Genomic DNA, 23,447 nt, shown 5'->3' with positions numbered 1-23,447 from the left:
AGACGTTCCCGTGCCTGTGCACCTTCAGAGAAGAAGTCTTTGGAACGTTGTTTTGGAAGCTTTCTCAGGACATTACCTTATTTAAAATTATATTTTACTAAAGTTTCTGGAAGTTTACGGACCGTTTTCCAAAATTTCAGAAGAAACTCGTCCAAAAATTCTTGGAAGTTTTTTTTTTTTTTTGGAACGTTTCATTTCTTACTCTCGCGACGTTTTCAAGAGTATTTTTTCGAACACCTTGGAGCGTCGTCTTTCCGACGATATCTGAACGTTGTTTCCCCCCAAAATTTTTTGCAATGTTCTTGGAACATTGTCTAAGGAACATTGTCTAAGGAACATCTCCAGAACGTTCTCAGAATGTTCTCCAGACATTCCTGGAAGATGTTTTTCCAGAACGTTTTTTTTTTTGCAAGGTATTTCTTACACTTTCGCAACGTTTTCTCATTTTTCAAAAAACATCTCGCAGCGTCGTCTCCTCATGTGCGTCTTTAAAGACTTTCTGAATAAATAACTTCAGGTCGTGCGAGTGGGATCGAGTGGAAAACTTTGTGTTTTGATGTCTAAGAAGGAACAGATGATGCGAGCACAATGAAACCACAGGAAGCAGTTCAGTTTTTAAAACTTTTTTATTGTTTTTTATTTTTTTTTTGCTCATTTTTTAAATTATTTATATTATCTACAAAGTAAAAGTTTTAACTTAAAAGTTACATAAGGGTCAGGTGAGAAGTGGGATCCGATCACCTCTCAGCCTTTATAATTTCATAAATAACGTTTCTCCCGTCCTCTCGGCTGCTAAAACATGTTTGTTTCCCAGGAAGCTTCTCGTCGTGTTTCTTGTATATATATGTATATATATATATATATATATTTTAGTTTGGTTAGAAACCTGTCATGTAGTCTGGAAAAACAAACGCAGCACATAGCAGCAGCAATAAACAGTAAGATTAATACTGTCTAAATGTTGGAAGATATTTCTTTTTTTTTTTTTTAGAACAAGGTGCAGACAAAATAAAAGTTCCAGTTTGAATTTCTCTCTTCACTCTCACTGATTAGTTTCTCTCATTCCCTCTTTCACGTCTTACTTGGCAAAATGACTCAAGTTGCAATTTGGGACCCCTGAAAGTGTGTGTGGGGGTTCGTCTGTGTGTGTCTATGTGTGTGTCTGTGTGTGTGTGAGTTGGCAGATGTCTGGTGTGAGGAGAGGGGGCTGGATATGAGCTGTCTCGCCTGTTAAAACTCTCTAGCTTGTTAAAACATGTCACTGCATCAACCTGATGAACATTCTCTTATTGCCGAGTCTGGGAGGGGAGAAGAAAGAGAAAAGCTGACGTGAAGCATGTCTGGTGAGGATGAGGAGGGAGGAGAGAGAGAGAGGGGGTTGGGGGGGGGGGGGGCTCCGATTCTCTTCGTGGCCGGGTGGAGGAGGCTGCGGGTGGAGGAGGCCGGTCCCTCGGCTCACTGCTGCCCTCTACCTACAGCTGCTGCTGGTGGTGGGCTTGCACTGCGGAGAAGAGACAAAATGGGGGAAACGCAGAGTTCACGGGTTCAGAGATCGTCCAAGTCAACAGTTCTGGATTAGACGTTGGTGGTGAGGCCTGAAGATTGTATTCAGGAGGCTCTGAAAGCAATATTTATACCCTTAAAGCAATATTTATACACTAATACAAACAACGAAACCGGTTTTGCTTGCTGGAAATGTTTCTAATGTCGGCATATTCGTTAAATGTTTATTCACTTTTGAGTAAACGTGAGCACATTGAAAGATTTTTTTGTATATAAACAAAAAATGATATACATCTATATGTGTAGACATAGATAAGATTTATGCATTTAATATTAAATGATAAATTATAAATCAAATTAAATGATTATGAATAGCTCCAAACTTTTTAAGGCGTCAGAGTTTGTTTACGTACTTTGACCTCTTAAAATAATAATAAATTTAATTCATACAGCGCTTTTCATAGTCCTCAAAGCCGCTTTACCCAACATCTAAAATATCCTAAAAGTTAAGCAATCAAACAAGTAAAAAAAATAAATAGTCATACATTGAAACAAAAATGGCCGCTTCTCCGCATAGCTGTGATACAATTCACTCACACACACACACACACACACACACACACACACACACACACACACACAGAATTAATAATAAACCCGTACCTTGTGGATGTGCCAGGTAGGAGAAGTGTGTGGTGGAGGAGACGGGGATGGGGTTCAGGGCGTTCTGGGGCATGGGGGCCTGCGGGCCGCCTGGAGGGCCCTGGGTCGCCATCAGCATCATGGTGGGGTGGGTCTGCCCCGGGTGGTGCGACTGCACCATGCCAGACTGCATATGGGCCTGTGTGGGGGGGAAAGGGAGCAGGTTTGAATTTTAAGGCTTCAGGTAATGACATAAATACTCGTCTGAAATGTTTCCCCCAACACGTTTAACCCTAGAACACCAACGCCGTGTGAGTTTCACCCGAAGGATTGTTGTTACGTTATCTGCATTGTGTTGCTCTGGTCCGAGTTTTGTTTGCTGCTCACTGACAGTATTGAAGGTAGGCGTGTCTTGTCTAAGGTGGGCGTGTCTTGTCTAAGGTGGGCGTGTCTTATCTCAGGTGGGCGTGTCTTGTCTAAGGTGGGCGTGTCTTGTCTAAGGTGGGCGTGTCTTGTCTAAGGTGGGCGTGTCTTCCTGCTCCGATCTGTTTTTTTTCTACAGGCAAGTGTTCTGGTGATTTTTTAACCCAACATTAGCAATAGTAATTAAAATAATTCTGGATGGGTTTCAACATTGAAGAGAGACTTTTCCCTCACAGAACAAAACTTGTCGACCAAATAAGTTCATAGCTCCTTTATTTATATTTCTAATACTCTTTTATTGACAATTCCCTAAGTTTTCACCAGATTTGGAGCCGTTTTTTCAGGGTCCTCCTTGTGATACCTGTTTATTAAAATAAAAGTAGAGTACTTCAACTTGCCCTCTGTTGTTGTACTTGAGTATATTTCCATGAGAAGTATATTTCATCAGGTACATTATAAATCGGGGGAAATTCACGCGACGTTAGTGATAGTGCAACTATTGTTAACGTTGGCGTTCTATTGTTCAGGAACAGAGTGAAACACGATGTGTGGTGTCAGAAGTGCACGAATAAATCCGCCCACCCAGAATCCTTTGTGCAGCGATAACAGGATGCAGTCAGTGAGCTCAGGTGTGAGGTTTAAGGGTCTCTGTGCAGACACTGACGCACTAAACCCGCACACAAGTCGCCTTGTGCGATATATCTGCCAGGAAACCGTTCTACTATGAAAGACACTTGGGGCCGGAGCTCCGGGGGTCCGGTCGCGACCTTACCTGCTGCACGTGCGCCATGTGATTGTGGTTGTAGCCGTGCTGCACCTGCTGCGGGTGGATGTAGACGGTCTGCTGGGCGGAGGGGAACGACGCCTGGGGAGACTGGGGATTGGGCCCCGGGGTCATGGAGGGAGGAGTCTGGGCCAAGGCAGAATACATCTGCTGCTGCTGGGGCTGGTTGGCCAGGTGGAGGGCCTGGGCCGCGGCTGCCGCTACGACACACAAACACACACTAGTGGAAACACAACACTACTACCTGGAACACTAGTGGCTCCTTTCTATACACGGCGTAGGACAGACTCCTGAGCTCTGCGAGGACACACCAGGCATATGAATTGTTCATTTGGACCCTTCATTTTCAAAATGCTTTGTTCGGCCATCTTTGATTTATTAAAAATCGGTGCGATTTAGTGATTCCGTATAAGTTTGGCCGAACACAACACGGCTGGAAAAGAGAATTCAGGAAGAGTTGGACGCTTCTGACTCCTGTGCCAAGAGTTAATGAGGTTGTTGTTGGAGGAACACATGTAAGGAACTCGTCCAAGCAAAACAAACTTCTCTGTCTAAGCAAGCTTATTGGCAGAAGTGTAAATTAGGCATCAGGCGGGCGGAGCTCACCTGCTGCTGCCTGCTGGTGCTGCTGGTGCTGCTGGACCGGGCTGGCAGCCGGGTGGTTAGGAGGACCTCCGTGTTGTTGTGGACCGCCCTGCTGGCCTTGGCCCGTCGGTGTGGCAGAGGGCTGAGGGTGCTGTTGGTGAGGGTGCAAGGTGGCGTTGGGGTGGGGGTACTGCTGAGGCATCGGCCCTTGAGACACTGCGGATGAAAGGTTTTTGTTTTTTTAATCAAACGGGTAAAAACTAAAAATTGCCTGCACGTTCTGGTCCGCGAACGAACGCACACACGGTGCGCTGACGTACCATACATGGTGTGTGTCTGCTCCGGGTACTGTGTAGTAGAGGAAGAGACGAGCGTGGGTTGGCCGTGTGTGGGAGGAGCCATCATCCTGGCACTGCCCTGCATCACCGGACTGAACACATGCTGCGCCTGGAGGACAGACGGGAGACTGACGGCATCAGCATGAGAGCCTCTGTGTGTGAGTGTGTGTCTGTGTGTGTGTGTTAGAGCCTGTGTGTGTCATTCAAACATACAGTTCTGTAACTCAGGTATTTTGTTCCTTAAACAAGACATCAACTCAACCTTCAGGTACCGTATTGCATCAATAATAATGTTCATTTCTAACTTAACTCACTCGGTAGGCGTTGGGATTTTCTCTGTTTTTGTGCTTTGGTTAACTACAGTAGTGAAATTAGTATCTAATTAAATTGTTTTCAGTTCAAATCTCATTCTTCCTTCCTCTCTTTTTTTCTCTCCTTCTCACTTAATTGCATTGTGGCGGCAATAAAAACTGAATGAAACTCTCCTCCCTTCTCAATATGCGGTTAGGATGTTACCCTTAAGCACCCTGGAGCCTATTTTCCAAATCACCTCTGTGTTTCCGGCCCGATTTGCACACAAGGCGACAACACTTCGGCTCCACAAACCAAAACGCGCTGATGATGCGCTGGCATGGTGTCAAGCCGCCGGACCGCGAGCATCTGCTCCGACAAACTGGTGCAACATCTGCCGGAGGTAAACACTGCCAGGACCAACCTGTAACGTCACAGGAGCCCGAGCGCTGACCCCGATGAAGCCGCGTACGGCCGCATCGCTGCGATAGGCTCTTACCTGTGACTGGTAATGGGTCATCTGCTGGACCAGCGGCTGACTGGTGAACTGCTGCGGGCTGCAGGTGAAGTATTGGGCAGAGTAAGCGGGGCTCTGTGCTACAATGGGGGGTCCGGCCGCCGTCGCCGGGTGCATCATGGTGGGCGTGCCCGCCGGGTGGTGCTGGTCTGACCTCTGCTGGGGCATGTTGGGAACTGAAGAATCACGTAAAAATAAAAGGATTTCAATCAGAACTGAACGGTAACACGGAGGAGTCCGAAAAAAGGGACTGTGCTGGCCTGAAGACGAGACAACGCGCTATGAGAGGACACTGTCTTCAACCCGTCTGTTGATTTTAAAAAAAGGAAAGATAAAAAGCTTTGTGAAGATGCGCGTCACTTGGTCAGATGATTCCTGATTAGACCGTTTACAGAGCTCGTTTTTGTAGCATTTTCTCTTGTAAAAGTGAAAGTAATTGACGCGTGTAATGAATCCAACATTCATGTCGCTCATCCAAATGAAGTGCAACTATCTCGTCGTCATTTCCAACATGAGTATCTAATACTTCTTGTACTCGTGTCGGCCCTGCAGCCTGCATCGCTGCTGCATTTCTTTTCTTCTGCCTGGGCGTTAGGCGGATGCTGTGAACGTCTTCCCGGCGCTTGAGAGAGAGTGATGGAGGAAAGAGGGGTGAGAGAGAGAAGGCAATGGTTATTCTCACCTTTACCTGGTCTGTAGGGTTTAGACTGGCTGACTGTCATATGAGGCATCTGAACCTGGTACATGGCTGGAGACTGGAGTGAGGAGGGGGACGAGGATCGCACATACAGGAGGGAGAAAAGAAAAAACATGTTCATGCATCTTCTCAAGACACTTCAGCATCATTTCTACAAGAATAAAAACCAGTGCATTTTGGGTTATTGTGCGTTTTTGACTACTTTTACTGCCCGTTTGCGGGGCCGGACACCAACTATTCATCAAACTATTATTTAAACATTAGTAGCCAACCCCTTGAATACACATAAAGATACTAAAAACGCTTCTGCACATGTGAGACTGTGGAAATGATCTCTTACCTGGGCTCACATGCATTTTCTATGACTGTCTATCACTGGGCAGAAACAGGTGTCTTACAACTACGACCTGAACACTGCTCGTCATCTTCCGTTCTTTAACTCTTTAACGTTATACACCATGCATTTATATAACAAACAGTATTGCGGCAGAAAAAACAAACAAACAAGAGGCTCAAAGCCCTATTGGCGTAGTTTCGAAATAAGATGAAGTTATAAGTCCATCTGCGATGGCCGTTTAGAATGAATTGCAATAAGAAGTTGGCAACTCTCGAGATCTGACGGCATTTGTTCAACAAGCAAGAAAAAACATATCAGTACTGGTTGGGCTTAAAAGGAAAAGGATTAAAAAAAATTCACAAACCTTCCATATAATGCTTTTCTAATGGAGCGAGAGAGAGAGAGGAGAGGGAGAAAAGGAAAAAGAACCACTCTTTAGTTGTTAACCAAGGTATTTTATCGCTTACTGGTGTCTGAAGTTGTTCTTAAAGCAACACAGGAAAGAATATAGCAATAGCGTTCATCCAAAAATATGTTAAAACTTATAATAAGCGCTCTGAGAGTTCTTAAACAGTCATCATGTGGTAAACATATTCCATATTCGTCTTTAAACATTTCTCAGCTAGTTATTCCAAATATATCCCTCGACAGGTTTCAGTAATTTCAGCAAAAAAAAATGATTCAGGCAAATGACAAGCGTCTGGAGAGAAGACAGGGGAACGAAAGGCGAGGAAGAGATGACGAAGGGTGCACATGTTCTGTGTATCAAAGAGGTGCACAGAGAAAACTAAACAACCACAAAATGAGCGCGTGCAGCCTATTAAAATGGAAATAGGGAGAAGATGCGTGTTGGCATGCATTGAAAATTAATCAAAAAGAGGGCAGAAAGAGGAGAGGAAAAAACAGCAATGAGGACAAACGTAAGCATTCACGTCGGTGAGACCTCACAGCGATGGTTGTTAGGGGTTTGTTTTAATGAGCTTTGCATTTTATAGCGAGTCAATGCGATACTCGGTGGGTGAGGCGCTGGAAAGACACAGTAAAGGCATTCGTCTTCATACTCCTGTGTGTGTGTGTGTGTGTGTGTGTCTCACCTGCACTCCGGGGCTGACTGGTGTGAGCGGATACATCTGGGGGAAGCAGACCGTCTGGCCGTAGACGGTCTGCGGCTGCTGGACCACGATGGAGGGGCTGGGCTGGCCCTGAGGCCGGGGGGGCGTCGGGGTGTTCGCCGGTTTGGGCTGATGGAGGAGCGAATGGAGACGGGAGACAAAAGATAATTGAGTTCCAACGACAATCTCAAAATCGTGGTTACTTGAATTTTTGGGGTCGTCTGGCGGCGGCAGGCTGCTTTACCTGCGTGTTGAACCTGGGTTTGAACTCGTTGGCATTTGGGTTCAAGGTGGATTTCCTCACTTGACTGCAGGAGGAAAACAAATAAAGACGATAACGTTGAAAATAGCCGTCGGGAAAATTGTTATAATTATACTTTGGAATGCTCTTCCGTCACACATACGCACAAAAGAAACATGGAAAATATTAAAAAACAGCCTTAAGGAACGGCGTGTTGCTATCAGGTGTGCAAGCATTATTGTAGCGTCTGTCCTGCCTGCTTATTTAGTGTACATATTTGTGCATTTGTCTTGTTAGTGTTGATGTATTAAATGTGCCTCTGGTGTTTTATATATGTATCTAGTGTAGATGCATCTTTAATGTGAATTAGTTTTGTCTACACGTTAACATCTGTCTATCTTAGTTGCATTGTGTTATTGAAAATGTTGTCATTTCAGGCTGCCATTAAAAAAGAAAATCGATGAAAATTAGCCTCTCATGCTAACTCTGGCTCACTTACAGGTTTACTGTTGATTAGTGTGCATTTGTGCCTGCAAAATAAACAAATGAAAGATGCCGTATTTTCCTAAAGCAGCTGGGAAACATAACTGTCATACGAGTAAATTGCGTGTTTGTTTGGGAGTATTTTTTCGCAGTGAACAGCATGATGTGTACGTTGGACTGAGCAAACCACAGTGCCTTCATTCAAGGTGACGGAGGAACAGGTTCAAAACCGTGCACAGCGACACATTGATGTGTTGTTTTTAAATAAACGATCAGTCTCAAGCCGACTGCCTTTTTCCACTCACTCTTGTACGCCCTCCTTTTTCTCCTCCTTCTCCTCGTGCTTGGCGCCACTGAACGAGGACGTCGCCGTCGTCTGAACTCCCTGTGACGTCACATCCAGGCCCGCCCTCTTTTGGTCGGGGGCCGATGGAGACGGGGACAGCGCGGCGGGGCTGCCGGGCTTACTGGCGATCACGGCGGCGGCGGCGGCGGATGGCGCGGGGGCCCCGACCGGGGCGCCGGCAGCGACCCCTACGGCGCCGTCCTCCGGGCCCTCTCGCCCCACCGTGGACGCCTTGTCCAGGGGAAGGTCTTTCGGCTTGTCTGCTGGATCTCTGGGAGCAGCGTCTGCGTTTGAACTAGACTGCAACTGCAGAAGAGGGAGGGGCAAGATGAGGTCATCCAAACTATTGTGCAGCCTTTGAAAACAGGAGATTTTCAGCACACTTACCCTGAAATCCACACTAAATTTCTTTAAATTATCTATTTGTTTTCTGTGATCTGGTGCCATAGAGGGGGGTCCTGTAAGGAAGAGAGAGATACACGATTGAGGGTTTCAGTGATTACCAAATGGATTCTGCAAACACTGCGGCCGAGTGTACACTGCACCTTTACAGACTGTTCTGGTGATACTAGGTGAGCTGTCCAAGGGCTTGATGTTTTCCTTGTTTGCAGTGGGGGATGTCTGTCTCGTCTCATTGACGCGACAGTCTTTAGCTGCAACAGAAGAATAGTCTGTTGACGCCCAGTGAACACGCAGAGGGAGGATTTGTGAGCAGTTTTTTTCTGGTGATGACCGAACCAACACTGCAATGTCAAATCAAAGTACACTACACATAAACACACTTAGCAGTAGGGTCGGGTACCGAAAACCAGTGCCGACTGGACCGAATATTTCGGTGCGTCCTTTCAGTGCCTAAGCCGATTGAAATACTTTTTTTTACACTACTCTGATGACTCAGTCCTGGTAACACGAGCCTATCATTTGTATAGCTACAGCAGCTAGCTATCCATCAACCTTTTAACAGAGAAAATGCCAAAAGGTCAAAAGTGTGGATCATCATGCAACAATACAATTTTGTGTAACAAAGAAGAGCCGAACTCCGAGAGAGAAAGGCTCCGTTTTCTCCACCAAACCTCGTTGAGGAAACGTCTGTTTTAAACGCAGGAATCTGGACGAGAAAGCTGCAGAGTTTCGAGAGGGAAAAGACTCACAAACTATAAACTCCCTGCTAGAAACGCCTGTTACCCTAGCGGAGGTAAAAAAATAAAATAAAATGTCTTTAATGTCGTCGTTCCGTGCTTCTTTTTCTTTTTATTGGTTCAGGCACCGGTATCGTTGCCCAAACGATACCCAACTCTACTTAGCATTACTCATTCACGTCATCCATCTCAGTGAAAGCGTGGGTTAACTTTAACCCTACCATCTCCTGAAGAAGAGGCAACCATGTTGGAGGCGGGGCTAGCAGCTGGAGGAGAGGAAGCTGACGTTGCAGCAGCAACTGTTTCCACAGGAGCGGTGCCGGTCTGGGCCGCCGGGAGGGAAGAGGCTCCGCCCATGCTATTCTGTCGGGGGGAGCGAGGTCTGTGCGCTGAGGAGGGGAAGAATTCATTACAATCAGTATAATGCTCACAACAAACAAATTCAACGTCTTTATTTACAGGCCAACAGGAAAGGAGAAGTCGAGAAAGGGTTTGTGTTTCCACCCACTATTAAAAAAAGGCTTTTTTTTATATCATGCAAGGCAGAAAAAGTTAACACAGGCCATCCAGAGGTATTTCTTATGTCCTATGCAAAGTTGTTCCTGAATGAAGTAGAAATGTTCATGCAGTTGAAAGAAAACAAACTCATTTACCTCCACTAACCACAGAGGACCACGTCCCTCCAGAGGAACTGCTCCTGGTCGGTGGAGTCACTGGAACCTCTCCAGGGGCATTGTGGGAAATCAAATCCCCGGACGGGCCTCCGGTGGTCCGGCAGGGCGGCACTCTGTGAGCACGAGGCATCCGCTGGGACTTTGGAGACATCCTGGGTGGGCCTGCGGACGAAGAAAGACAGATGAAGTAAGACAAGACGACACAGACCGAGGATGTGAGGTGAACACGCTGCTCAGCATGCGGCTCATACAATCCTGCAGTGAAGGTTACTCTTTGAAACTCATCTCACAAATAGATCAAACATTAAAAAGCATCTGCACCGATTACATCTTTAAAACATGTTTGAATGTCACGTCACACTGTAATGTTATTTGGTGACATGCATGTTAGTGGAGAAACTGCAGATGATCCTGTACAGTGACCAAACGACACACCACGCTTTTTAAAAAAACGCAACTGAGTGAAGTGACAGATGAGAAATGGGGAAATAAAAGGATGGAAGGTGAGGTGAAAAACAATAGTTAAAGAATTTAGCAGACAGTTACAAAACTGTGTGCCTCACAGGTGAAAGAAAGCCCAGTGCAAAAAAAACAAACATTATTTGGCTAAACATTAGTTGAATGTGTTGCCACTTCAGTGTAAACACATTTGAAAAGTGTAAACGGCATTCATAAGATAAGATAACATGTTAATTTTGAATCAAATTAGTTTTTAATAATGAAACAGTCCCAACATTTCTAATTAGCTAAACTCTTTTGCTGTCTGTTAAGATCTTCCTCGTGACTGCTCCACCAGAAAACATTTGGAGGAATTGGTGCCTTGGTGTTTTACCTCTCGCTTTGACAGAAAGCAAAGCTCACTGACAAAGGATCAGCTTAAAATTGAAAGCCTCCATCCATTTGTAAGGAAATTTGAAAAAAAAATCTGACCCCAAATCAGTCTGAAGAAGCAACTTCACCCATTTGTTTTGTTCCACACTCGACCTGGGCAAATGTATTCCTGAAAGTAGTTTTCTTATTTAACTTTTACACTTCTAACATCTTTTAAATCTAACGATGATGGAATATCCCTTTCATGAACTCAATCCATCCACCTTCAACTCATGCCTTTGCCCAGGTCTACTCCACACTGATGTGGGTACCTTCTGACGACATGCGTTTGGGCAGAGTGGAGGCTGGCGACGTGGGCCCATGGTGGGAAAAGGAGGATGAGGAGGAAGAGGAGGAGGAGGAAGGATAGGAGGGGTTGGATGAATGAGAGGGAGGCCTGGAAGGTCGAGAGGGGGGTCTGGAGGGTGGCCTGGTGGGCGTTGTCGCCCGAGGAGGCAGGGAGGAGGGGCCAGACTGGTAACGAGAAGGGGGGCGGGAGGAAGGAGACGGACAGGGTGAGGGCCAATGGGATGAACCTAAAAGAGGGAAGGACAAATGATCAAGGATGACAAACGGCAGATCACCAGTTAAAGTGGGGAAACAAAAAGGTATAGCAGGAATTTAAAGAGGGAGACGGGAGATTAACAAATATGAGAAAGAATGGCGAGGCAGAAATAAAAATGAGTAAAGTTTGATAAATAAACAAATACGAACATCCCAGAGGAGCTAAACCAGAAGGTTTTTACACAGTAGAGGATAACGGAAGGAAATAAAATCTGCGTAGCTTGCACCTCTGCACACATTTTGCATGTAAGGAAGTGACCCCCCCCCCCCCCATACGGCTGTGTGTGATATACGAGCCATACCTCCATTAACCACCCTCTGGTCGGCCCCGGAGCTGGGACTGTAGTCGTGAGGTCCTGGTCGAGGAGTCGGGGGTCCAGCTGAGCCCTGAGCCAGACGAGGTGAATTCTGGCGTCCCGGTCCCCAGGACATCGCCTCTCTGTTCCTCTGACCTGGAGGAATGTACTTGTTCTCTCTGCACACACACATACATACAGTTCAGCTAAATATATCCAAGACAATAGTCAAGATAATAAAAAGGGAAGAATTCACTCTTCACTCTATTACACTCAACACTTCGTTGAGTGTGATACTTCTCATCAGCCAAAATGAGCATGTTTTCTTTAATTACCAAGGAGGTATTTGTTCTGGGAGCAGCTGCTGCTTAGTGAATTTGCTGGAACCACTTTGTCTCCCTTTAAGGCTTGAATATGCTTTCCAAGCCTAAGCTTTTCCACTGCAGACCCACCCTATCCGCAAGCATTATGTACATATATTATGTACTTGAGCGCTCATCCGTGCACTTAAAATGGTCAGAGCTCAAAGTCCTTCAATTCTGATATGCAGTGTATGATATGAGAGTACAAAGAACACATAAATAAGTATAGGGGAGGCCTCGCTGGTCCATATTTTCTTCTCTATGTAAAGCTTTTGTTAAATACCGAGCATACATATTCAAACTGACCTACGGGTGATGTTGCTGCATGAATATTTAATGAAAAAAGTATGAAGACCCAACATTTCCTATCAATAACCTTGACGGTGGCAGCCCCCTAATGTATTTACTATGTAAAATATTTGCTTTAAAAAGACAGTGGAGTAATACCTACCTGAACCGAGAAGTCAAAGTAAAAAGTCAAAGTAAAGAAATTATGCAGAATGGCTCATTTACAATAATATATGAAGTAGTTAAAGGATAAAGGTTCACTATAATAGTTACACTATATTAGTACATAAGACTTTTTTTATAGTCGATTTATAATTTGCATTAAGAATTTGAATTTGCAAAGTAGCATAACTAGTAAGAAAGAAGTGAGAATATATATATCCCTCTGTAGTGGAGTAGAAGTATAACATTGCATGAAATACAAGTAACTTGAAATGTGTACTTAAGTATAGTACTTGAGTGGCCTAGATATACTCAGTTACATTCCAGCACTCATAGAACAAGAGCACAAATGACCCCGGATCGCTCGAGCAGGTCCGAGGTCCACCCACTATAATCTCACAAAAATCTTGTGGGAAAAACCGAAGTCCCATTCCAGGGCTGTGAATGTTGCAGCGTCGTGCAGCTGCATTTATTTAAAAAGGATCTGGCATTGCAGCAGAAAACCAAGAGCCAATTACAAAACAATGAGAATGAATGACGTCGGATCGGCACATGCACGCTATTGACACGATCTGCGAGAACATAGTTACAAGGACGACACTGACCAACGCAAGGTTCATGCGTTGGCCCCAATGTTTGTGCGTCCTGGTCTCACCTGCTGAGTGTATGGGTCTCCCTTTCACCGCGCACTACAGCGGTGTATTTCTCCTCCTCGGAGCGTTCGTCGTTCTCCAGGGCCACGCGCGCCTTATACGTGGCACTGGCCTCGATCTCCTCCGCCAGCTGGGCGGCGCGCGCTTCTCTCTTGAGGAACTCCTCCGAGTTGTCTCGCTCCAAGGGCACCCTGGGAAACAAGCAAGGTGGGGGGGGGGGGGGTCAGGCGTGAGCAACGGGGTGACGAAATGTCTCGGGAAGGCCCGGTATATAAATGTTTTTCCTTTTGTCACGCGAGGTCACACCAGATTAAAAGCGTAAATGAGACGTCTTCAGTTAACACATTAATTAAACAATATATATACGCTGTATCAGCAGTAGTACATGTACTGCAGTACATTACCTCTATGCAGGAAAAGTGAACATATTTTAGTGGAGGACATAGGAGATGCGTAGAGAGAAGCATGCATGAGCATAGAGTAGCTTACGTATATGTGGACAGGCTGCTGTCGTATGTAGACAAGACTCCATACTTCTCCTCGTTGTACTTGAACATGTCATTGGGGTCCCAGCCGTTTGACTGATATGAAGGGAGGAAGCAGAGAGAGAGAGAGAGAGAGAGAGAGAGAGAGAGAGAGAGAGAGAGAGAGAGAGAGAGAGAGAGAGAGAGAGAGAATTTGACACAAGGGCCTTTAACAGATTATCAATGCTGTGGATCAGATGACACGACCCATGTTTACTTGTTTACCGTCAAATAATAAAAACCCTCAACACACAAACCCCGACCCTGTGAAAGCCTGTATGGATTCGATGTGCTCACAAGTGCAGCGTCAATCCGTTTGTTGGGTGTTGTTTTCTTACCACATCCGTATCCAGAGACTCGAGGCTGTCCGAGTTGTGGGTCTCTCCTCCATCCCAGGGCTCGAGATCCTTCTCTTTATGCTCGCCGTTGATCTTACTGCTCACTGCTGCGTCCGTGAAGTTGTCTGCAGGCGCACACACAAAGAACACATGTTTATGTACGGGCACAAGCTGGGCTTGGTAAAGCTAACATGTGAGCTTTATTTTAGCCTGTAACAAGATGTACCAAGTACACCAACAGGGTGTCAGAATATTATATTACATTGCAATTTTATTATTAATATAATAATTAAGATATATTTTCAGCTAGTAGAGTTTATCCCAAATTAAATGCAGGTATCGGGGTGTTTACAATGTTCCTGCCCACTTTTTGTATTGCGCAAGCACTAGAGAAATGCCTTGAAAGACAACAACAACATGGTCCGATAAGTCTAGGGCTTATATTTGTCCACACTTTCAGGACGATTCACTGCACTTAACCCGAGTTACAGAACACTTTGGTTGGCGCACCATCACCAGGGACAGGCATGCTCAAAGAAAAAAAAAATATATATATTTGAAAGGAAATCAATTCTCATGTTGGGCCACGTGTACACTCACACACTCAGAAGTGACACCGATGGACTGCATGCATTAAACATATCAACCACTCGGAGTTAGCATAGCCTAGCCATCCCAACTCACCTTACAATACAAAGTGCATTTAATGGTTTCCGGCACAAAGCACGTTCGGAAATACTAGACTGGCACTATGCAGACCGTTGGGCTAACCGGACAGAAATATATTAGTAGAGGTGGTTGGTATGCTCTATACATGCGGTCCATCAGGGGAGTTGTAACATTAAATGAGGAGCATTAACAAATCAAATGTGGGCATAGTGAGGGGCAAGCAAACATGCATTTAGATTACAGTCAATTATTTAACCTCAAAGCACTTCAGGGGCAAACCAAATGAAAGATCCTGACTTTATTTGATTTTTAATATAATGCTCAAAAAGGAAAGTACTGTGCTCGTGCTCAATGTGAGGTTTAATCTGTTGCTTTCAATGGAATTGTACTCCTAATGCTTACCATTTCCCATTTTCTATCTAGCTCTGATTGTAATTTAAGCTTAGGTCTAGTAAGTGTAAGAAAATAACACAATGCTCTAATATCTAAGCCACTTCTGGCTGGCTACATACAGGCTCCAAGTGAGCTTGAGTGAAAAGAGGGCACTAGGCTGACTTGGATCAAGGATTTGGCATTTGTTTTGAGTGCATACGGAGTTGTGCAAGAGGAGAAAACAGCCATATATTACCTGTGTCGGAGGAGACTAGAGCATTGGAGAGGAGAGAGAGAGAGAAGACAGAGTCAGAAGATGGACTTACAGATAAAAATCACTGAATGGTGAGCACACCAAGTCAATTTTTTCTTTTTTTTTTACAACTTCAGTGTCAATTTCATAGATTTATTCAAGCCACATCTCCTTACTTTAGCTATTAAGTTCACAAAAAAATAACCACATTTACCTTGAAAACTAAAATGGCCTTTCTATCTGCAGAACACTTCGGTTAACCACCTTGCTGACTTAAAATCACAGGATTAATAGCATTAGCAATGGTGCTTTAAGTTTTACTTTTCCAGTCCTTTTCCACAATCTTTTAATTTAACAACTATCTTATTTGAAGTCGCATCAGGGCACTCTCCAAGGCGTGTGGCGTGACCCTCACACTTATTCCACCCGTTTCCTTTTCAGAAAAGAATAAGACCCTCGAGTCCATTATCATTCAGAGAACAATTGTGTGGGTCAAGATTAAGTAGATGAAGACGACTCGTTCAGCCTCCATTGAGTGTCCTTGCTGCGGCTGGGCAACCTTCGGACCGATCAATAGATCACATTAGTCTTCAATGACTCAGAGCAGATACACAGGATTTAACTCGCGGCAAAGCCTCTATGACATTAAGGTGGCGAATACAGACTGGAATAGATCAAAACATTGTGCGTATGCACGGATGAACATTCACTCTGGCCTGTGTTTGTTTTTCCGGGTGTGCCAATGAAAAGAAAAATCGACAAACTTGCCCATTTACATTTACATTGTTTATACTTTTCTGTATGTGCACGACTAGGTGTAAATAAAGACTGCCGTTTGTGTACCTAGATAATATTTGTCAACAGAAAAAAGGCCCCTCAGTACCTTTCCTGGCGAAATTCAGGTCCACATCTTTGAAGGTCACCACTACAACATCTGATGCCTTGAAAATGATGCTCTCCACAATATCCTCTTTCCTGGGCGCTATGCTGGGCTCGGTGCTCTTTCTGTGGGCCGCGTCCAACACCAGGTCACACTAAGGGGGGAAAGTTATGCCTAGAATTAAAAGGGGAATCTGAAATACAGCAAAAGCCACACTTATCGAGAAAAATGATGAGTAACCGTGGGACACGTGGGACAGAGACCGTTCAGTGTTTCTTCCCAATCCTTTTCCACAGTAGCTGGACAGACAGAAAATGAATTGGCAATCATTTTAATAATTCATTCACTTCTCAAGTAAACATATCGAGCAAAAATGCCAAACATTTTCTGGTGCCAGGCTCCCAGGGAGGATTTTCGGTTGTATTTCTTCTCTAAATTATAATATTGTGGGTTAAATATCTTTAAACGTCTTCATGAATATTAATTAAATATCTAATTTTGAACCGTTTATCAGATGAAACGAGCAGTTTGAAAGGAAGAGGTCACCTTGTGCTGAAGAAAATTGGGGCAGAATCTCCCTCTACTTTCTTACATTTTATACCCTAAGCGATGAACCAATTAATACAAATACATAATAAAAAGTGATAGATTAATGGAGAATAATCTGAGCACTAACAGAGAAAAAAAAGGACCAAGTTAATTAAATCACTTGGTGTGTTTGATTGCAATCTTGGCCCAGATGGAGGAGCATCTGACCTCAACTTTCCCCAAAACAACAAGTTTTACAACAACTAGTACATTTTAGAAGAAGATGTTAAACACCAGCTCTGCAACCAAACACACTGTTGACTAAGAGACTGCGTACAGAGGGGTGGCGAATATTTCTGAATATTTGACTGTTCAGCTTGCACACACTGTCGTAATAAAAACCAAATGTGATTCTTTGGACTCCAGACAAAGGCTTGTGTTTGCCTGCGCAACAACCAACATCTAGTTTATTTTGGAGCGTCTTGCCAGCCTTATTCACATTTCAGTCACAACCTTATAAGAGGTGGGAGATATAAAAGCCGGGTGTGAAAAGCAGGGATGAACGCATGCGTTATTGACATCCCATCAAGAACTTAAAGCCAAGAGAACCGGACAGAAAGTTCTTCCACTGCTCCGGTTAAGCTGTTCATTTGCGCAAAATTAAACTCCCCCCCCGTAAGGCAAACATTGAAGAATATTTCAACCTAAAAGGGAAGATGAAAGGCCTCATACCTCCTCTCCTTAAAAGGAGAGATGGAAAGGACGATCCTTGCCCCTGTCACCTCAGGGGTGAAGCAGTTATTGAGTGCTGGCGAGGCACTAACTTCGCAGCATCGTGATCCTCAAATCAATAGTGCGGCTAACTAACGAAATCACACATCTAGCTCCATATTAGCACCTATAAAGAACACTATACTATGGGTTATCCTTACCTCTGGACCGTATGTCTTAAATACTCCTTCATAGACTGCTCCATTTTTCACTTTCAGCTCACACTTGGTCCCCTATAAATAAACAGGGCTGTCGTTATTCTTTGTCTGCTATCCTCGTGCAATTAAAAGTGTCAATATCAATTTACAAATAAATAAAAAAACAATCTGCTGTGAAAAAGACAAATGATTGATCAATCTCTGCTTTGTTTATGCAACCAGTTGGCTCGACGGATCACACATGGTTTGCTTATAGCATAACGGCATGTGATGAAAGACAAACTCCTGTAGATATTGCAGTTACAAATTCATTTACAGTTAGCATAATTCACATGTTTTATTCAAACAAGTTAATTTCTAACAGATCATTTCTCTTTTATTAATAGAATACAGGAGACTAAATTCAGAAGGGCGGACCAGTCGTATCTGAAAAAATAATTAAAAATAGAAAGAGAGTAAACATACCACTACTGAAGTCAAGACATGGACCATCCTCATATTTGCATATACACCATTGAAAATGACCTAAAGAACAGAAGAAGAAAAAACAGTTAACTTTTGATGTTCCCCATTTGCAAAGATAAAAATGTGCTCAATCATAAAAGAAGACTCTTTTATTGATAAATTACATTAATCAGGTTTACTCAACTTCTAATGACACAGTCTCTATGTCGCATTAAAGCTATTTTCCACTGACACAGGATAATTAACCGGTTACTTACTGCTGCGGGGCCTTTACCACTGTGTCTTCCCCTGGGAAGGAAAAACAAAATGACATTTTTATCAAACTTGCCATCAAGTTACTGCTATCATACTAACACAAAGCTCTCTCTAATGGAGGCAACTGATGATGGGATGTTAGAAACCTCAGGAGGCGGTGGTGTAACTCCATGATAGTGTTATGATAGTGTTTGTGTGTTAAAAGGTGGGGAATCCCAATAAACATCATCAAGACCAATCATCTAATTTACATTGAATAAAAAAATGTGATTATTACATATTCAAAAGCAAGGTAGATTCTGAAATTCCCAAGATTACAGGATACTTTGCTGGTTGGAATGATGTTCAATAGGCTCTCAGCCAAACACTACATGGAGTAGCCTACTTTTTTTTTCTTTTCTCACGAAGCATGTCCTAAAATGCACCTTGTTCAGCAGCTGGCACACGGCCAGGCATTCACACTTAATTCGATGTGGGCAACGGCCACTCTCCTTGCATCACATCTGCCTTGGTAGAGGAGTAATGTGCTCGCTTGTAGACACTCGGGTTCATCGGAATTAAAATGAAATCAATCCACATGATGTCGAGATGAAATAGGTTTGGTTTCGCGTGTCCAGCTGGCCCTATGGCGTTTTTACTCCATCTTCGCCCGGCCTAATGGACGAACATACGCAATGAATGGGACGTACTGTCCTGGTGACCGGTGAATAGAGAGCCAGACCCAAATGAACAGCGCCAAAATGCACGACACGCATGCAGCTTTTTCTGCACCGACAGTGCTCGTTTGCTGTATATTAGGACGACATGAACCGAAATGTCATGCTTCAAGGACATCATTGCACGGGCAACAACGTCAAGGTTGAAAGCCCGTCGGTCTTTAATTCCCCCCTTCTCCTCCTCCTCTTCATACGCCCCATTATTTCGTGCGCCCACACGTTTATATCAATTTCTCGACAAACCCGTTGCAGCAATGTTGCGGTAACGTACCAACCCAGATGACTATGGAATGGAAACAAAACACACACAGTGGGGTTTTTCACCATAGTCCCCGAGATTGCCCCGTTAGCTAAAGCTAGCCGCGGTGAAACTGAACGAGGCAAGTGCACTGAATTACAAGCATGGGCTGTCAAACGGCTAATTAACGCTGTTAGCCCAAGCGGCTCCAAGCCAATAGTAAAACCGATATCAGCAACTTGGCGAGCAGCATCGGCGCAACGCGCGTGCGGGGAGAAATGCGTGTTGCCCACGAAAACACGCCTGAATACATAACCAGAGACCAGACTATACGTTTCGTTCATCCTGCAAGCGCTGCTAACATTATATCGAAGTTGCAACACGATCGGGGCGAGCAGCGGACAGGCCTCGCTAGCTCAACTGCATAGCGGGGCGCGAGGCGACCAGCACGTCGCGAGGCCCCTACACACACACCACAACGTTCACGGACGCGTACTACTTTTTGGACCCTTAACGGGAATGTCATCTCTCAAAAATGTCCCCGGTCGGAAGTAACATTGTACTAGTGTTGAACGCGAGTCGCGTTAGCCCCCGCTGCTGCGTTTTTATTTCGCTAAATTAGCGTTTTAATTTTCACAGACCTGCCCAGATTTTGTCGTCCCCCACCGCTTCCTCCGGCACCGGAGGCGGCGGCGGCACCAGAGGTGTTGCCACCGCCGGGCTTGCTGCGATTTCCACCGGCCTTCATTGACATGGCGATCCCATAAAACACGGCGTCTTAAAACGACCGGCTTCCCCACCGCAATTTCTCTACGATGTAACGCTGTGTAGCTACCAGGGTAACGTCAACGGTAGGTCTGTCTAGCTACCAGGGTAACGTGCCTCTGGAGGGTGATGCTATGCTAGGAAAGCTAGCTCGCTAGCAATTGCTATCTAAATTAGCAATCTCTACAATTCCTATTAAAACAGAAAACAATCGTATTTTAAAAAGACAACAAGCGCTAATCACTCTTCCAAAATTAACAGGGGTGCTACACCTCTTGTCAATTCGTTGTGTAATCTTAACAAAAAATATCGTTTATCTCAAAACCGGGTTTACAGCTATCTCAGCTTCTTTCCGTTGCTAACAGCGAAAAGACCAAAACAGTCTGAAAGGGGACAAAAAACTGCGGAGGGATATATGAAAGGCGTAGCGGCTCATAGCGAATAGCGTCCACAAAATATTTCCACACTGTGTTCTTTGACAACTATCAGTCTGCTAAAAAAAGGACAAATGTGGTCATGTGTAATCTAGATCACTAAATAAACGTATGGATATTCGTTTATTTACTAAAATTATACATACAACTTGGCACTATTTTCAGGAAGTCCCCAAATCATCGAAGGCATCCACGTGAGCCGGCGAACAAACTACATATACAAGCGCTGTTCTACGCGTGCACAAGTACTATTTACACGCTGCTTGTGTGTGTGTTTGTGCATATGATGTCAATTTACACATTACGATAGGACTGCCAGATGAAGATGACATCTTGCAAATAATGTGTCTGACCTCGACAATCCTGAAAAATAGACATAGAGATACAAGTAGTTAGATGTGCACGTACATCGCCCTAGCAGCATATCATATATTAAAATAATGCAGATTGATGATTTTGTCTATGCAATATAAAATGTTGTGTAGTTGGAGGAATTATTATTCATTGGAGGTGCCTTTTTATGCACTGAATGTCAAATTATGTAGCATTTAAAAAGCAATGTGAGATTCCTGATATAATTGATTTTAAAATGTCTTCCTTTATTAGTCCCGCAGTGGGGCCATTTCCCATATTACTGTATGTCTATATGGTGCCTAGTTTTGATGTATATCTTTTTCTTGAAAGGTGCAATATATAGTAGTCAGAGTTATGTTTTTACTATTTGCTATGTCAAGATATAGTGGAGTAATGTTTGCCTGAGCAGAGATGTAATTTACAAACGATGGCATTTTAATCTTGTTGTTTCTTCTAGCTTGGCTGACATATTCCTTGTACGTGTAACATACCTGGCAAATAAAAAGTTATGATTCTGATTCTAAAAAGCAGAAAAGCAAACTGCCACACTAAGTTACAACATGGTTCTACAAGCGTTACTTATTTATGTGATGTATTTATTTTTCATTGTTCTATATTCTAAAATAATGACATTTTAAACATTACATCACTTCTCCTGTTATTCCAGTTAGTCTAGGTTAGGACCATATTAGCTGCACTTTGTGAAGTAAAGAGATAAACATACATGCCTTTTATAGTTTTCTGTTTCTTTCTACTCACTGTAACAGTATGTTTTCTGCTTTAAACATACATTTTTCATTTAGTCATTATTTGTATTTACATGAGACATACCAAAATACTAGCAGTGAGTCTTTGCATCTAAGAATTGACAAACTCAGATGGGACTCAAACATACAGTCCTCCTTTGCGGATTAGAAAATTCAAATCCATAGACAGCCTGTCTTCTTCTCTGCCAGCTGTTCACTTCATTCACCGTCCTGGTTGGCGAATGCATTCCATTTGCAACATACATTAGAAAATAAATCACGTTAATGTTTTCAATGCTTCTGCCCTGATATGGAATTTAAGTAAATATGAATTAATTTAAATTCATGTCTGTCACCATAGCCAGCTACCAAATCATGCTAATTAAATTGACAGTTCATTTAGATGATGTGATTGGCTGAAAAAAGTCTGATCTCATAACTGTTTTTGGTTGGGTTGTTGTTTTCAGAGAGACCTTTAAGACATAGGTGGTATTGTGTTTGACTAAACTCTCACAATTTCATCAAAAGGTACTTATATTGGAAGTTACTTTTGAATCACAACTTGCCACCATGACACCTTTCTGGAACAACAGTTGCAGTGCACAGGAAAGAAACCACTGTATTATGAGGAATGGATGGATCTGTTGTTTTAGCAACCTGTTAGATAACACTGGAAATGCTCTCTCTTTTGAGAACATCTGTTTTCAATATCAGTTGACATTCACAAAATAATAAAGATAATTTGCCACTGTTTTAAAAGCAAATTCCAACCTAATGTTGGTTCAGCATCTTCTTGTAGGCAGACCCCTTCCTTTAGTTCTATACCTCCTTGGTCTCAATGGTCTTAACTTCAGAGAGAATTAAATCCTTACAACGTTATCTGAGGGTGTCACATCACATTCATTTACTAACAAATACAAATTCAATTATTTTGAAGTTCATTCAATCCGTCATTAAAAATCAGTTGCATATGAACTGTAAAAGATAAGTGCAATGCAAAGTGATCATTACTTTTCACACCTGTAAATTATTTATTCTCGTTGAATTAAAATTCAATAATATTTGCATTTTTTTATTAAAGTAATATAGAAACAACAGATATTTTGCCCTGTGTGACATTAAGAGACACTAAAATAGTGTATTTAGTTTTCATGTACTTATATAATTGCTGCCTGTGTTACTGATACAGAAGCTGAACTGGTTTTTGTTCATTCATAAAAACAAGATTCGTCACGACAACTTCATCCTCTTCCAAACTGTGTGTTTGCTTTGAACTTTGATCAGTTAATTTTGTATTATTCTACTTTAATTGATGTGTGAAATGCATAATATATTCAGCTAGTTTGGGGTTATACTGTATTTGAAGTTTACCTATTGTTTATGTAAAAAGCACACTGGTAATAAAGTTTATTGAAAAAAACAATATGGGTCCTTAGAAGGACCCACTAGGGTCTGACCATTTCCAAATCTATTTCATAAAAATGTAAAACAGTTCATTTTTAAAATGCACCGAAAATTTCACGCTTAATACGTAAAAAAATACAAATATATTTGCAAAAAAACAAACCCAATTCACATGTTGTCCCGCTTTATAAAACATGTCGATAGTTTTTCCATCAGGCGTTCAACACGGGCACCCGGGTTGTGTATTCCCCTCCTTATATACAGCCGACG

At 43.3% G+C, this 23,447-nt stretch overlaps 1 protein-coding gene across 6 annotated transcripts; it reads right to left on the bottom strand.

Annotated features, from left to right (window-relative positions):
- Positions 1-532: 532 nt before the first annotated feature.
- atxn2 (ataxin 2) lies at positions 533-20,617 on the bottom strand. 6 transcript variants are annotated; one of them, XM_068604967.1, is made up of 26 exons: positions 20,116-20,617; positions 18,523-18,553; positions 18,266-18,325; positions 17,804-17,875; positions 16,347-16,497; positions 15,467-15,481; positions 14,170-14,294; positions 13,797-13,888; positions 13,310-13,498; positions 11,849-12,021; positions 11,255-11,518; positions 10,092-10,274; positions 9,660-9,827; positions 8,845-8,952; positions 8,687-8,757; positions 8,259-8,605; positions 7,474-7,537; positions 7,212-7,358; positions 6,482-6,499; positions 5,772-5,838; positions 5,066-5,259; positions 4,258-4,384; positions 3,959-4,153; positions 3,341-3,552; positions 2,167-2,344; positions 533-1,501 (listed from the first exon to the last, which is right to left on the bottom strand). In XM_068604967.1, exons 1-26 carry the CDS (start codon positions 20,226-20,228, stop codon positions 1,473-1,475), a joined length of 3,393 nt encoding a protein of 1,130 aa, XP_068461068.1. In that variant the 5' UTR covers positions 20,229-20,617; the 3' UTR covers positions 533-1,472. The 6 variants fall into 6 exon arrangements, with proteins under 6 accessions (XP_068461068.1, XP_068461064.1, XP_068461063.1 ...); XM_068604963.1 differs by lacking the exon at positions 11,255-11,518 and having other exon boundaries at positions 537-1,501; XM_068604962.1 differs by lacking the exon at positions 11,255-11,518 and having other exon boundaries at positions 538-1,501; positions 5,766-5,838.
- Positions 20,618-23,447: the final 2,830 nt, after the last annotated feature.

Source organism: Clinocottus analis, unplaced genomic scaffold (genome assembly GCF_023055335.1).
Source record: "Clinocottus analis isolate CAN_PGR_092001 unplaced genomic scaffold, fCliAna1.0.p SCAF_7, whole genome shotgun sequence".
In the NCBI taxonomy this organism is placed as follows: Eukaryota; Metazoa; Chordata; class Actinopteri; order Perciformes; family Cottidae; genus Clinocottus; species Clinocottus analis.
This window is presented reverse-complemented; position numbering and strand designations above follow the sequence as displayed.

What these genes read in the sequence shown, in the direction of transcription:
- atxn2 (XM_068604967.1), bottom strand. Translation starts at nt 20,228, where the DNA reads ATGTCAATGAAGGCCGGTGGAAATCGCAGCAAGCCCGGCGGTGGCAAC. An exon ending in GCACCAGCAGGCAGCAGCAG is followed by an intron (nt 3,553 to 3,958) that starts GTGAGCTCCGCC and finishes TGTGTGTCGTAG; the next exon opens with CGGCAGCCGCGGCCCAGGCC. An exon ending in CTACCTGGCACATCCACAAG is followed by an intron (nt 1,502 to 2,166) that starts GTACGGGTTTAT and finishes TCTTCTCCGCAG; the next exon opens with TGCAAGCCCACCACCAGCAG.